Source organism: Pleurodeles waltl, chromosome 10 (assembly GCF_031143425.1).
Source record: "Pleurodeles waltl isolate 20211129_DDA chromosome 10, aPleWal1.hap1.20221129, whole genome shotgun sequence".
NCBI classification, from domain to species: domain Eukaryota; kingdom Metazoa; phylum Chordata; class Amphibia; order Caudata; family Salamandridae; genus Pleurodeles; species Pleurodeles waltl.
The window spans coordinates 63,598,288-63,614,691 of NC_090449.1; the positions used below are offsets into that span (position 1 = coordinate 63,598,288).

General features: G+C 42.4%; 1 protein-coding gene across 1 annotated transcript in view; it reads left to right on the plus strand.

Moving 5' to 3' along the window:
* Nucleotides 1–15,990, plus strand: part of HS3ST2 (heparan sulfate-glucosamine 3-sulfotransferase 2) — a 196,838-nt gene extending 180,848 nt beyond the window's left edge. The window contains exon 2 of the mRNA XM_069209664.1: nucleotides 15,138–15,990. Within this exon, the coding sequence (XP_069065765.1) occupies nucleotides 15,138–15,756 (619 nt within the window). The 3' untranslated portion in view covers nucleotides 15,757–15,990. The remainder of the gene's footprint in view (nucleotides 1–15,137) is intronic.
* Nucleotides 15,991–16,404: the final 414 nt, after the last annotated feature.

Consider the following 16,404-nt stretch of genomic DNA (forward strand, 5'->3'; position numbering starts at 1 on the left):
GGCGGTAACCACCATCCAAGACCGCCACTTGAACACACCGACCGCCAGGGTGATAACGGCCGCTGGGCTGGAGACTTCGGTCTCCAGCCCGGCGGCCGCCACAATCCCGCCCTTGGGATTACGACCCAGCCTACAGCCATGGTTTTCGTGCCAAATTTACCGCCACGAAAACGCATGCATCCAACGTGACTCAAACCCGCATGCACGCATTCCAAAACATACATCCCCCGCCCCACAGACACACAACACCCCCCACCCCCCCTCTCTGGTCAGAAAACCCGACTTACCTGCTTGCAGGGGGTTCTCTGGCTGGAGACGGTCCGCAGCCCTGCTGCCAGCAGCAGCATCCGCCAGCAAAACACCGCCAGGCCGTATCATTGGACATGATACGGTTGGCGGTGTTTTGCTGACATGGCAGTGCTGCTGTCAGCAGCGCCGCCTTACCGCCGTCCACCACCATGACCGTCGGCGGTGTACCGCCAGCCTTCTGGCGGTATACCGTCTGCGGTCATGATACGCATAAACGGCTGGTAGCCACGGCGGTGGTATGTTGGCGGCTGTCGCCATGACGGTAGGTGGTAGTTACCACCAATGTTGTGATGAGGGCCTATATACTTTTTTTCCATTGTACAATTGAACCACATTTGTGGTGGATGTGCCTTTCCACCATCTGTCTTCAGGTTTTCCGAGTTTTCTTCTGTATTCAATCTTTGTGGAGGAACTTTTGTCTTTTTGGTGTCTTTGGAGCTACTTCATTCAAGATGTTGGTCAAGGTTACATCTTAATGATTAGTCAAGTGGGATACTAGCTGCACCTTGTTTGAAAGTAGCAATTGAGATGAGAGCCTCAATGTCAAAGTAAGGGTTTGATCTGTTAGTTGTCAGTGATCCAGTGTTTAGGGTTCTTTGATTGTCCCTTAACCTTAAATGTCACAGGGTTGAAGGTGAAAAGAATGAGATAGTGATCTGAACAGTTGGCCGATAATGAGACTTCATTCGACAGGGTAGCTTCTTTAGAAAGAAGGTAAATGACAACAATTTTCATATGTTTGTGGCCCATACAAAGTCTTGGCCAATTATTGTTGTTCAGAGAAGTGCTTAATTGAGAGAATTGGGAGTCGAGAATCCTTGCAAGATGTTCTTTGGGACTAACAGATTGCACAGTGAGTTAGATTATTTGTTCAATAAAATACTTGGCGGTCCTCCAGGGGTTGCTAGATAACATATATGGTGGAGGCAGTTGCTTCCCCTTTGTTAACATAAACTCTCATTCATTGGAATGTGGAGTAGTCATCTACCTTGACTTGGGTGATTTTACTGTGGAGCCTCTTCCCATGTGGCCCTCTTTGGCTAGTTTAAGGGCCAGAGGGTGTTCCAGGTTGATTGCTCATAAACAGCAATTTTTGAGCTTTAAGAAATTAAAGACATATGTAGATTTAAGTGATATAGGCAGAACCAAAGTAGTACAGTCAAAGGAGGATGGGAAAAAAGGGGTGGATGACCTGTTCTAATGTGACTAATGAAGTTAAGGTATTCACTTTGTGTGTATGTCTATTTATTCAGAGTGATGAGCACTTAAAACAGAAATGCTATGTGGAGCAACATGTACAGACAAATGAAGAGCAGCGGTTTAGGTAGACACAATGAGAGGCAATCGCGGTGAGGTGGTATAAAATGCAACAAGAATTATATTACATTTATAGGCTGTATAGAAGATGACACATATTTACATGTTTAGTAAATACTTCCTTTTCAGTCAGTTCTGTCAAGGTCATATTGAGAGTAATTAAATAGGTCCCTCAATGCTCTCATTTTTCATTATTAGAACTTATCAGCACCTGCCCAGCTTGATGTCTGAAAAACAAAAAAACTCAAGCTGCAACTCAAATTTCTTGACTCAATAAGACAGAAACATGTTAATGTTGCCCGTGTCCCAGTTCAGATGGGAAAGTGGCTTGGAGGCTTCAGATGGATTGTTGCTTCTAGGACTGGGCCAAGATTGATTTGCATATTGTTGGTTAATTCCACTGATGGCATGGTTAGTTAAATAATAATATAATGGAACGTGGTCAGAAAAGGTGAAAATTACATAGATTAATACAAATACTACCCCCACCTCTTTTTTGTTCAACCCAAGGTCTGAGAGTCCTGTCCATCTTATTTTAATTTAAGCCCTGAGAAAACTAGTATGGCCACATAGTATTGATGAAGGTAGAGACCTGTAGTAATATTAGTTTTGAAAACAAGTACATTTTTGACCAACTTTAACCATTTGTTTGGGTTTGATCTTGCTGGCATTGATGAATTTGAGGACACCTTGCTTGGTTGAAATCATCTTGATGTGAGCGATGTTAAGCAATGGACTGGTTTAGCAGTGGGCTGGTTTATGTACTAATATTCTGACAGGTAAGGGAGAGTCCAGAAAGGTGTATTAGAATGTTCCCCAATGGTGGTCTAGATTGTTCAGTGCAGTTTTGTGAGACACTTGGTATGAAGCAAGTTTTAGCATATGCAGCTGTGGTGGCTACAGACTGGGGGACCTGGCATGGATTTCTGGCTCTAAGAGGCCTATAGTTTTGGGCTGGAAAAGGGCCACACTTTCTGACATGGAGGTTGATTTGCGTTAACTGATGTGATTGGCAATATCTGAAAATGTGTTGACTAAGTCTGGGTTGTGGGAAGAGAATCCTTCTGATGGAATGCCCTCTTGCATGACACACATATTCCATGTCTATTGTATAAGGGGCAGGAGTAGAGGTGTCTGAGGTGATGTTCCTATGTGCTGCTGGTATAGTTGTACAAATGATAGCTTTAGAGAGATAGACTAGGTGTGATGGCACTGAACAGAGGCAGGAATGTTTTTGTCTCTGATCTATCTCAAGTGCAGATTGCAGGATTCTCTAGAAATGTATAGATGGCAGAGTGAGGACGATGGATGATGCTGTAGTGAGTGCAGAGGCCGGCAGCAATCCCACAGGAAGTGATGTACACGTACCAATCTTAAGTTCTGCACACAGCGTGGGGAGAAAGGATATAGTGTGTCTTGAAGTTCGTGGAGCCATTCCACGAGAGGTGTTGTTTGAATTTTCTGTTTGTTGACAACCAGTAAAGATCATAAAATAATAGAAAGTAGTCCATATGTACAGTATGACAAAAGGGAACGTAATGATAAGCCAAATCAGACAATTACAGAAGAAATTCATACATTAAAAAGTAAGGCTGAGTGTACTAAGGCTTTGTTTTCATGTGGCCAAAATTTAGATATTACTCAGTTGAAGAAAAAGTCAAAAACGATTTTTCTATGAAAAAAAACACCTGCTAGTAATTATCTTTACGAAGTGAAATTAAGACAGGTTTGGACATGCGAATGTTGGGATGCTGAATACGAAGTAATAACCTTAAAGTATGTTTTTTTCAGAAATATTTTGTGCAGCTTTTTTCCAAGTAATTCCGATCTTGACCCTGGGGATTTCTTCTAGATAGATGAGGGATGGTGAGCCATTGAGCACTTTTGCTTCATAGCTATGGCAACTAGATTGTTTATGTAGAAATAGAGTTGGCCTGGTACAGTATAATGTGTTCAACTGTGTTATTGGTTGGGGGTGGTAGAAGCTCCACTCAGGCAACACCCAAAAGCCTTGTCAGGGTGAACCACAGTCACTGAATTCATCTGTGCTTTACCCTCTGGTAGCTTTGCACAAAGCAGTCAGGCTTACCTTAGAGGTAATGTGTAAAGTAGTTATGCAGCTCCCAAACAGTAATAAAGTGACAACAAATCACAGGAAAAGTCCCACACCAATAACAAAATATAGAGTACATTTTAATAAATACAATGATACCAGAATGTCAAAAATCCAATCAGTAGAACTGGAGATGTTCAGTTTGAAAGTCTTTGGTAAAAATAGAACCTAAAAGCACAAAGCGCCATTTATGGTCAACTGGTTAGTCTAGAGCACGAGAAATTCACAAGTTAGGGCAAAACACTGTGGACTGTGGTTCAAATACAAGGACCAGGTTAGTCCCACTGAAGAGTTACTTTCTTAAGCTTGGCAGAAAGAGTTCATTTGCATTGGAGGAGGCAGCAAGAAGGAAGCTTTTGGCTCGAGTAGCATGTCGGGCTTCATGGATGGTCATACTTGTAGCACGAAGATCCTTTTGTCACTGGTGCTTGGAGCTGGCAGTCCTCGCGGGCTGTCAATGCTGTAACACAAAGTGCAGGTCTCACATTACAGGTCATTGTGGGCAGTTGCTGCCGGCGTGAAGAGCAGGTCATACATGATCTTTGTGTTGGCAGTTGTCACAGGCAGCAAAGTTTTAGAACAAATGGGCCTGTTTCAGTCTCAAGGAGCCACATTTCAGGATTTTCACCTTTTATTCTTGGAGGAGCTTCCACTGCCAGCAAGGGGTCCAGGTCCTGGGGGGCACCTCGTGGGATCAGGACTAACTCCAGGAGAGGCTAGCAATATGACTAAGGTAGGTCGAGCTGCAACTGGCCAGGCGCAGCAAGGCCGCTGAAGCCTATTGTCTTTCCATGGTTCACAGAGGAGGTCAGTCATCTGACCCTTGGAATCACTCTGTATATCCTGGGAGCAAGGTATGCAGGTCCAGTCTATCTTCTTCAGATAGCAAGGCAGTACTTCAAGCAGAAGGGCAATTCTCTGGCCGCAGGTCAGTTCTTCCTCTGAATTTTCCTCAGGGCCAGGAGAGTTCTTAAGAATGGCTGTGGTCATTCAGTATTTATAACTGGTGCTAGCCTTTGTGTTGGGGAGCTCCCTGTGTGATTCCCAACATTGCTTCTGGAAAATGTGTCCCCTCATCAAAGCTCCAAACTGTCTGCAGTTACAAACGGCAGGGCTGGCCTGGTTGCAGGTTTGTTTGTGTATGTTGTAAGAAAAGCCCTTTGAAGTGTAATTGGGGCTGTGTACAGCCCCTCCACAGCAATCCTGTCAGGATAGCCCATCCTGTCCACATCTAGGCCCTTTTTGGGCCTGTTAGAAACTGGATCTCTAGTTGGGAGAGATGTGCACCCTGTCCAAGTAGGGGGCACAATTCTAGTCAGGGTAAGTCATTTACACTCCCTAAATTAATCTTTGCTCACCCCTGGTAGCTTGGCACGGTACAGTCAGGCTTAACTTAAGAGGCAATGTGTAAAGTATTTGTGCAGGACCTAATTACAGTAACACAGTAAATGACACTACAAAAAGACTCCACACCAAGTTTAAAACAATATAGAATATTTCTCAGAGTAAAAAGACCAAAACGACAAAAATCCAATAAGTAGATCCTGAGATACGCAATTTTAAAGATTTAGGTGAAAATAGCGCATAGAACTGCAAAGCGCCAACAGTGGTTATCAGTCATGCGGGACCGTGACAAAGTCACAAGTTCAGGTTGACCACGATGGAGCATGGATTGACTACAGGGACCCACTTGGACCCTCTGAACACAGTACCTTAAATCCTGGTACGTGGTCTGCGCGGCGTTGCTTTGTGAGGCTTCGCATCATAGAGCTTTTGTTCCAAAAAGCTGAGCGGAGAGGCTTTACGGGGCTTGGTTTAACTTTGCGTTGCTTCTGATGACAACCACAGAAGGCAGATCACTTTATGCCCACTTCAAAAGGTCCAGGACTGGGGTGGCACCAGTTAGCAGGGTAGACTCACACATGGCAGAGTCCAGGTGGTGTAGCAGGTGAATTGCAGGTAGTCTTTGATGTCCCTGAGACCTGCAGCAAAACAGGGGGCAAGCCAGCAAGCCCTTGGAGACGTTTTGTTGCAAGGATGTAGAAACAAGTCCACTTCTTCTCTCTGTAAGACAGAAACAGCAGGCAGCAGGCCAACGCAGAAGAACAAACAGCAAAGTGGCACTCCTGCCTACAGTAGCAGCAGTAGGCCAACACAGCAGAGCACATAGCAAAGCAGTAGTCCCTCCTACAACAGCAGCAGTAGGCCATCACAGAAATGCAGTTGCAGAGTGGCAGTCCTTCCTGGCAGCACAGCAGTCCTTCTTCCTAGCAGAGTATCCTTAGTTCCAGTACAATCTGATTTGGCGGGATTTGGGGTCCAGTATTTATACTTTGGCACCCTTGTTCTGGAAGGTGGGAGAAACTTCCCGGCCTTCCTTTGAAATGTATGGATGCCCTGCCTCCCCTTTCCTGGCTCCAAGCTTGCTGGGGTGACAATACAGGGCTGTTAAGTCCTATTGTGAGTGGACAAGACAAGTCTATTCAGGTGTGAGGCAGTGCTAAGCTCCTCCCCCCATCAAGCCAGCTAATGGCCATTAAGGCCCATCAAGTCACACCTAATCCCCCATTGTGGGTGTCTTTCTAGAGGGCATGCACAAACCACCAGCTGTCATCTACCTCAGAAATGTATTCAAAGACAGACAGAGGCACTGAATGGTTAAAGTAAGAAAATGCCAACTTTCTAAAAGTGGCATTTTCAGATTTACAATTTAAAATCCGACTTTACCATAAGTTGTGGTTTTACATTTTGAGTCCAGGGACACCAAACTTCACATTGTTACCTCTTCCCAATTAGACATTACACTTAAAAGATGTTTTAAGCTAGTCCCAATGCTATCCTATGGGAGAGATAGCCCTTGCAATAGTTAAAAATGAATTTAGGAGGTTTTATCTATCAGGACATGTTAAAATCAAAAGGGAATGTCCACCTTTTTAAGTACACTGCACCCTGCCCTTGGGGGCAACTAGGGTCTACTTTAGGGATGACGTACATGTAATAAAAAGGAAAGTTTGGTCCTGGCAAGTTGGTGGATTTGCCAGGTCGAAATTGCAGTATAAAACTGCACACACAGGCCCTGCGGTGGCAGGCCTGAGATATGTTTGAAAGGCTACTGTAGTGGGTGGCACAATCAGTTGCTTTGGCCTACTAGTAGCATTTTAATTTACGGACCCTGGGAACATGTAGTGTACTTTACTATGGACTTACAAGTAAATTATATATGCCAATTGTGGATGAGCCCATGTTACCATGTTTTAAGCGGAGTGGCCATGCACTTTAGCACTGGTTAGCAGTGCTAAAGTGTCCAGAGTCCTAGAGCCAACAAACAAAATCCTCAAAAAGTGGAGGTAAAAGGCAAAAAGTCTGGCGACGACCCTGCAGTGAGGGCCATTTCCACCAGGGCCAGCTTTAGATTTTAGCGAACAGGTTACTCCGTCATAACGGTGACAGATATCTTGTCCAGCGAAATATAAATCCTATTGTATCCTCTGGGATTTATATTTCAGCAGATGGGATATCCATCACTGTTGTGATGAAGTAACCTGTCGGCCAACATCTAAATCGGGCCCTTTGTGTAACTGTCTGGAAGTAATAAACAAACCTCAGCCGAAAAGCCACTGACAGTCATGTGACCCAGAACAATTGCAGAGAGGCACAGTTGGTTGGGACAAGAAAATGTAATTTTCCAAATTGCAACTTAAAATCAGACTTCACCATTAGAGAGGATTTCAAATTACAATTCATTTGAGTGTAAACAGCATATTTCTATCTGCTCCCAATTAAAAGTTAGCACTTACTATATGTAATAATGTAACCCAGTGTTAGTCAATGAGAGAGATAGCCTACCATAGCGAAAAACGACTTAGGAGTTTTTCACTGTAAGGCCATATAAAACTCAAAAACAATGCCCTACTTTTTAAATGCAATGCACACGTTCCTATAAGACCTTAGCGCATACATTAGGAGTGACATAGTAATAAACAGGAAGGTTTAGGCCTGGCAAAAGAAGGTTTTTTTGGCAGTTCGAGATCACAGTTTAAGACTGCACTATAGGCTGTAGCGGAGACCCTTTAGTAGCATTTCATTTGTTGGCCTGCTACATGTAGGAGTATTTACCAGGGTCCTACAAGCAAATTAAATGTGCAATGTAGGTGTAGGCAACTTTCACCATGTTTGAAGGCAAGAGCCCAAGCATTTAGGCTTTGGTTATTAGTGGTGAAGTGCAGAGCTCTAAGGCCAACAAAAACGTATTCAGCAAACAGGAGGGCGGAAAACAAAAAGTTTGAGGAAATACCGTGTTAAGGATGTCAGGATGAATGCCTTTTCAAATAATGGACTTAGGGACAGGTAATTAGAATGGATTTGGTAAAAGTGTTCGCAAAGTGGGCACCAACTGTTTTTGATGACTGACCTGTGAACTAATAGGTCATTGCACAAAAAACCTGACTCGTAGTGTCACAATTCGACCCCCCCTTATAAATATTAATGTGGTGGGTTGTAAATTGCCATCTATTACGAATCACAGCCATCACTGCAATGGTGGCTCACCGAGGTCAGCAGACCACCATAGCTGTCTTTGCTTGTAAATAAAGGATTTTTTAAAGAACAAATGCAACCCTTTTTTCTAAAGGAAAACAAGATGTGTAAAAAAAAAAAAGAAACATTTAAGTAACATTTTTTAGGGTAAGCAGTGGTTCATGGGATCACTGCCAACTCTTAAAAATGTTTTTGTCAACTTTCCCAAAGGGGAAGGTGTCCTTTGGGAATCCTCTCCCATTTGCGAAGGGCTTATCACTATTTTTACATAGTCTGTTAAAACTATGGACACAAATGTCCTGATTCTTCGAACTGAACTTTTTGCAAAAGCAAAAAAAGCTTTGTTCATCTGGACCTAAATGTGTAAATAGGAATAAACAAGATAAGTTCTACTCATTAAAAGAAGGTAGCAACATTTAGGCGCTAAAGCACCATTCGTTGTTCATTGTGCATGCTATAAGAATAATCATTATATTTATGTTTGTGAGAAGGTACCCAATATAGGGGCATATTTACAAGCCTCTTAAACCACATTAGCGCTTCAATAGCATCATTTTTTTGACGCTATGGCGGAGCTAGGGTGACTTTTCTGCTGCACCATATTTACAAAGTGGCACAATGCCTGCATTGTGCCACTTTGCAAACCCTTGCGCCACATTATGACTGCGTCAGGCATAATGTATGCAAGGGGGGATGTTCTGGTGCAGGAAGGCCTGAAAAATGGTGCAGTTAAATTTACAATATTTCAGTGCGCCATTTTTTCCATCATTTTTAATTCCTGCTCAGAGGAGGTGTTAGAATGACGCACCTATTGTAATCAAAGGGCCTCTCTGTGCTTTGGTGCACTACCATTAACATTTTTGATGCTAGTGCAACAAAGCGCCACAATAGAGTCAAAACTGTTGACACTATTGTACTAACGGCCGCCTTGGTGTGCAGTATTGTAAATACGGCACACACATGGTGGTGTTAGGTGTTGGTGGGAGGGGAGTGCAAGAAAAGTGGTGCATCATACATATTGCACCACTTTCTTGTTAATATGCCCCTCAGAATCTTTATAAAGATATTGCAAGTCACAGAGGAGTCCCTCAGCCATAGAGAGCAAGGAGGCCAAAGCATGCCTCTGTTATAAAGTCATGAAATTCCACAGTGGTTTGCACTGTGACGGTAGGGGATATTTTATTTCTTGTAATGCATCCTTACACAATCACAATTCATCCTGCTCTCTTTTAAACATTGGTTTTTTATTCCTTCATTTAAACGAGACATTGTGATTGCAAGTAAGAACAATAAATGTGAAATTTTTACAGTGAAAGTAAGTACAGCAATATGAAGCATCCAATTGATGTCAAAACACTTGTTTAAAGTTCATGTATTTTACTTTCTCATTATGGGCGAATTAAAAGAGAAAATATGAAAATGTGTGCTTTGTTTGTGTTCATCATTTCTAGCAAACTGAATTGTACCGGATAGAAGATACATTATTAATCTGTTTACCAACATCCTCTATTAATTTATGCAAAGGAATTTCGAGACTCTGTATAAGTGATTGAAAATATCAGGGACGTAGGCCAGAGTTGAGCTGTTAAATTAGGAGAGGTGGACGCAGGCTGCATGGACAATTAAATATCCACTGGATTCACTGACTTGGCTGAACGTGCTTCTTAAAATCTGACTATGATGTGAAGACTTGGACTATTAACTTGAAATATGGGCTTACCAATACCTTGTTGCAGATGCATTGACAATGGTGTGCAGCTGAGACCTGAGACTGGGGGTCTCTGGCCCTGAAACATGCTGCGGCTCTTTCCCCTCTGTGTGGGCTGGCAGCGGCTGAGGGACACGGTGTGGGATGAAAAGAGAAAGCAGGAACACAGAATGCCTCAAGGAGTGGAGCAGGAAGAGTGGAGTTGTTAAAAACGTTTCCTGACCTCTGGTTGGCATGACAATAAAGTGCAGGAGTTGGGACCAGCACTGCTCTAATGCTGTGTTCTTGAGACTAAAAGCATTTAGCATACAAAGAAGAGAAAGAATTGTTGGGCACTTGGCTGCAAGAAAGAAACAAAATAAAGACTTGATGGAAACTTCTAGACCCGAGGTATGCAGAGGACTCATGATCTGCAGAGGACGGTTCGGGTATTTACAGACAACCACAGATGACCATGTTATGACCACAAAAGGGACAAAGGAGGGGGCTTCTCCTACAAAAAGAAAATGTTGGAGCCAATTTAAGGGTCTTTTCTTGTCAGTTTAAGCAAGAAGACAATAAGGTGTTTTCACCCACAGCAAATTAGGAACATACTGTCCAGGTGCAGTTATTCCATTATTAGAAGATACAGAGGTCTTTGTATTTTCTTTTTATTATTTTTATGAACCCAAGAGGAAAAAAGAATACCGATGCCAGTTTCCAGAACACATTGAACAACTTAATTACTGGCAACCTAGTGAACAAGGAGCAAAAGCACAATAGCGTGAAACTTCCCCATTACCAAGAATTCAATATAGATTCTTATCAGTAGTAGCAGTGTTTTTGCTGTTGTTTTTTCTTTGCATTACCTTTATTAATATCATTACCATTATTATCACCATCATTATCATCAGGTTTTCTAGAAGATAGAGATATTAAACATCTAAATTCGAAAGCTGTAGGCTAGTCAATGAAATCAAAATGTAAATCTCAAATGTAAGTCTTATATACTTCCCTGTTATCTGTCATCTCTATTCCTCTTAGAACAAGCATTGGCAAAGACCATAGGTCTAGCATTATCTGCCAGCCTTTTGGCAATCCTTCTTTTGTTTGTTCTTGGTGTTTGCAAAACGTTATTGTTTTTGAAGTGGCCGGTCATTCATAAATATATTTTTTTTTAAATGACTAAAGGCAAAATAATTTTTTGGGCTAAAAAAAACACAGATTACCATGTGTTCCTTGTGAAAGGGCAGCATGCCGCAACTCACAGTGAAGTCAGCCAATGACTGAAGTGGGCTGGTACATTGCCCCTTGATGCATGCTCAAAGACAGAATCAAAAATGTGACTGACACAACCAAAGACAAGTAGATGAAGTGTGGTGAAAACCCTTATAAGTAACAAAATCATGCACATAATTTTAGTAAAACCAAAAGGTCTTGTTTAGCATAGACCTAAAACAGTCCATTGTCCTGCCATTTGCTGCCAGCCTCTTGCATTTAATAAACAAAAAAAGCAATGGAAAAGGTAAGAAAGAAGTAAATAATGAACAGCAAGAAAGAAAGACAGAGTGCACAGAAGAAAGAAGGGAGAAAGAAAGAAAAAGGAAAGAACTAATGAAGTATAGAAAGATGAAGGAAAGAAGGAAGGAAAAAAGAGAAGAAATGAAGGAAAATATAAAGAAGAAAGGATAGGAAGAAAGAAGGAAGCATGGAAAGAAAGATATAGGATGAAAGAAATAATGAAAAAGGGTATGAAAAACAGAAGGAAGAAAGAAGGAAAGAGGAAAGAAGGAAAGGGGAAGGAAGAATGAAAACAAAGAAAGAAAGAAAAATGAAAGCAAGAAAGAAAGAAGGGCAAAGGGAAAAAAGAAAGAAGGGAAAGAAGAAAGTCAAGAAAAAGGAAACAAAAGGGAAAGCAATAAAAAAAGAGAAGGCAAGAAAGAAGGAAAAAGAGAAGAAAGAAAGAACAAAGGAAGAAGGAGAGAAAGAAAGAAGAAAGGACAGAAGGAAATATATTTTAAAAAAGTATCACAAGTGCTGCAAATTAAACATGATAAAGGCTGGTTATCTTCTTGGAAAAAGTTTATCAAAGAACAATCAATGAAATTGAGTACGAAATAAACATATTCTGAGTAATTGTCTGTGTCTGAATTGCCATGTATAACATTGAAGCTTTCAGTTTATGTAACAGGTAAAAAAAGAATGCCTTTACACAAAACAGTTTCAAATGGATGCAATCTGTTTGCTGTAAAATACCAGCAGTCTGATATACAAAGGTTACTCTAAAGGGAATTTACAACAGCATTGGTAAGAGACAGCAATTGTTAAAGCGTGGAATGTGGCCTGTGCTCTCATCTGGTACAAAGCATTCTGCCTTCACATCCAACTCTAAACACAAAAGCAACACTAAAGTAATTATAAAGTAAGAACAAAAACACTGGCACAGAAGGGGATAGCTTGCGTGTGGATGTGCTCACTGTGAAGGAGAAAAAAGCAGTCACTCAAAGTCAAGTGGCTGAAGGAGGCTGACCCACTGCACCACACTGTACAGTGTAGTGGGCAGAAGTAAAATGTGAATGATACAACAACAGACAAATGAATGAAGAAAGATGGCTGAAAGCCCCTTTAAGTAATTACATTGTGCATATCATTTTAGTAAAATCAAAAGTTCTTGGCTAACACCAGACCTGAAAAGAAACTGTGTAATTGTTGCTCGATTTACAATACCATTAGTTCAGTTTTCAAGTTTTCTTTCTGTGTCCATCTACTAGTGAAATGATCCCAAAACTTGTATTCTGAGGCAGAAGTTAAATAGTTTTATTCTGAAAGCTAGGCGGGGTCTACAGGTTAAGGGAAGCGGGGAGGACTTTTGCTCACTATGTGCAATGGTGTTCACAGGTTAAATTTGTTAGGATCTTTTCCAGGATTCAATAGTCATAAATTAGCAGAGCCAGCAACACTGTAGAAGTTGCTCGACGTGAACATGGCCGGAAGCTGAATCTCTTGACACCTCTTGACATTACATGATTCTCAGCTAGTCTATTCTTCTTCTCGGTGAATAATTGTTTCCCGGGGGACGTGAGAAACCTTCAGGGGCGACAGCGCACTGACACCAGGCAATGAATCACGCGTACAGCCCCCAACACGCGCAAAGGCGCCGCTTAACCGCGGCCATCCAGGAAAGGAGGCAGAGCAAACCCATTGTCTTCGGAAGCATACTGTAGCAAACCTTTGCCATTGTCATCCTTAAGGAGTGTGTGAAACGAGTCGAATGATTGGCCAAGTAGGGTTGCATGACCATCCGCTTTGCCTTTCTTTTTTCTAATAGAGAAGAGTTTCCATAGTCTAAAAATGCTGTGAAATTCAGGAGCAGTTAAATTATTGTCTGTGTATGTGATCACTTTGTGGGGAGCTACTAAACAATTTATCCCTTAACAAACACGTAACTTCTGATCAATAAACCCGAAAGCATTCTAACCCTGTTCCAGTCCCCTAGGATTTCTTACCCCCATGTGTTTAAGGCTGTGCCTTTTCGGGCATTCCGAAGTCTCAGTATCCACTAAGAGAAAGGTTGCTTGTCAATCATAGGGATGGCCATCAGTACCCCTTTGGCACTCATCTGAGTCCATCAAGTCCTGAAGGAAAGGGTTCCTGCACTTGCATCCCTGCTGCCTGGCAGAGTCTGTATCCCAGGCATATCTCATGCGTGACAGAGCCTTAGAAGGGATATAATTAGCGACTAACACTTATGTATATTTCAGCAAATCTTGAGAATTTCGGTCCTTGAATTTAAAGTTTTTGTCATACTGCCCTATTCTTTAAGCCCTTGAATGGCTGCAGTCGAAGGCTGTGTATCCATGTGACAATCACCTGAACCTCATTCAGTATAATGGTGAGCCAATCTCCTGACTCAATACAGGTGTGAAGTCTAGAACACACCCACACCCAGAGGTGTCTTCTAAGTGCATCTCTCTGCCTGACCCTTTTACCCCTACAAGTGAAAGGAACACTAATCAAGGGTCTGTTCTACAAACCTATCCAGACGTCAAATGAAAAAGACCTGAATCCCTCTGAGAAACTCCTGAGCCCACCCTGTCCTGTGAGTGAACAGCTCTGAATCACTCTGCCAATCCGGGGCCCATGAAGATTTACCAGTGAGAGCACGGTCTCATTGTGCCAATGGTCAAGACCATGTAATCCTCCAGGTGAAAGGTTTTACATCACTCTGGCAATTACCTGAGCCTATCCAGTCCTTCAGGTGAAAGGCTCTGTGTCACTTTATCAATCCCCTACTTCTACCCAATCCTTCCGGTGAAAGGCTCTGTGTCGCTGTAGAGCTTCTCTGAGCCTATCCAGTTCTTCTCGTGAAAGTCTATACATCACTCTGGCAACCCCATGAGCGTATCCAGTCCTCCACGTCACAAGCAATGTAGCATCCTATCAACAGTCTGAGCCCACCCGATCCTACTGGTGAAAGTGCCTCCATACTTGTGTCAGTCACAAAGAGGCTTTAGGCCTTAAGACGAACATCTCTAAATCACCGAGTCAGCCCTTTCATGCACAGCCAAGCCCTCGATGGAAGCTCCGTTTCAATGTATAGTCATTTGGGGCCATTAGCTGTGCCCATCCTGGCACCACCCATCTTTAGATTTGTAAAGATTCTGTGTTATAAGGTCATTGCCATCACCAATATGGTGGAAACAAGGTTTCCGTACTTCATAGTCGGGGACACTGCAATTATGCGGCAGTACAGGACCAAATTATGCAGCTGGGTTTACTAAATGATGCAGTGAAACAAGGCACATTATATGACGTAATCAGCACATAGGATTACTTGATAATTTTGAACCAGTTTAGCTCACACATACAGTAGTAAGCAACTGGAAGGGGACCACTTAACCTTTGCATAGGGCCATGCGCTGCACAGCAACATTCGATGCAGCAATTTTAATAACGTTTGATCTGTTTGAGCTAGACATTTTTTGTTAAATTCTGTAGATTAATCACACGACAGATTCTGTGGCAAATCCAGAATAATGTTGAAAATGTTGTATAACCTCACATTTTTTCATTGAACTTGTCTAAACGTCAGTATGAGCACATGTAGATTTCAGGGGTTGTATTCCTGTCGCAATGGTGTGGTTTTCTCTAATACATGGCTTTCTTTTATTTCAGGAGTCTGATGCCACGCACATTTGACAGCCAGATAACCATAGAGAAAACGCCTAGTTACTTTGTTACCCGCGAGGCTCCACAAAGGATCTTCAGCATGTGCCGGAAGATGAAAGTCATTGTTGTGGTGAGAAACCCTGTCACCAGGGCTATCTCTGACTACACTCAGACACTCTCCAAGAAGCCTGATATCCCCAGCTTCGAGGAACTGGCCTTCCGCAACCGCAGTGCAGGCCTTGTGGACACCTCCTGGAACGCAGTCCGCATTGGCATGTACGCCCTGCACCTTGACCTTTGGCTCCAATACTTCCCCATCTCGCAGATGCACTTTGTGAGCGGTGAGCGGCTCATCACGGACCCAGCTGGTGAAATGGGCAAGATCCAGGACTTCTTGGGCATCAAGAGGGTTATCACCGACAAGCACTTTTACTTCAACAAAACCAAAGGCTTCCCATGCCTGAAGAAGACTGAGAACAGCTTCTTGCCCCGATGCTTGGGCAAGTCCAAAGGAAGAACTCACGTACAGATCGAGCAGGAAGTGATAGACGATCTAAGAGACTTCTACCGGCCCTACAACATCAAGTTTTACGAAACCGTGGGGCAGGATTTTAGGTGGGAATAGCTATCAATGTCCAGGTGGGGTTCCTTAGATGTGGCACTGGATCTAGTGCCTGGGACAGAGCTGCTAGTTCTCACGGAACCCCTGAGACCAAAGGATTGATCCCAGATCTCGAATGGGTTTGGATACTTGGAAATTTGAAGCTGGGATGATGTTGTAAAAGATTTAATCGTGTCTTGTTTGGTTTCTAATGATTACACAGAAATCAATCCAATAAAATTCACCTTCCAAAATGTTTCAAAGATGCACAAATGAATCTCTTTATTATTGAAAGAGAATTTATAGGGGCATTATCAGTTTATTCTGCTAAACACTCTTAAAATTACTGCATTGGGGCAATCTTGCTGTTTAATTTACCAAAACATCTCAGTGGTAATATCCCTTAATTTGCGTTCTTAGGCTGTCTTTTATCTTGTTTACCTCTATATTAATTTGTTTCTGTTAATTTTACTTGACTATAGAAACATATATTTGTCATTTAATGTATTTGAATAGTTCTGCTTTCCACCTGTATTATCTTTTTCTTTATCTTACGACTGAGACAGAACTGGGCCCCATTTACTCTCACCCCCAGCAGTGCTGAAATGCGTGCTTGTTGTTTCTGGTGCTGAGCACCAGCACTTATTTTTGAGGGCTGGCACTTCTTTTTCT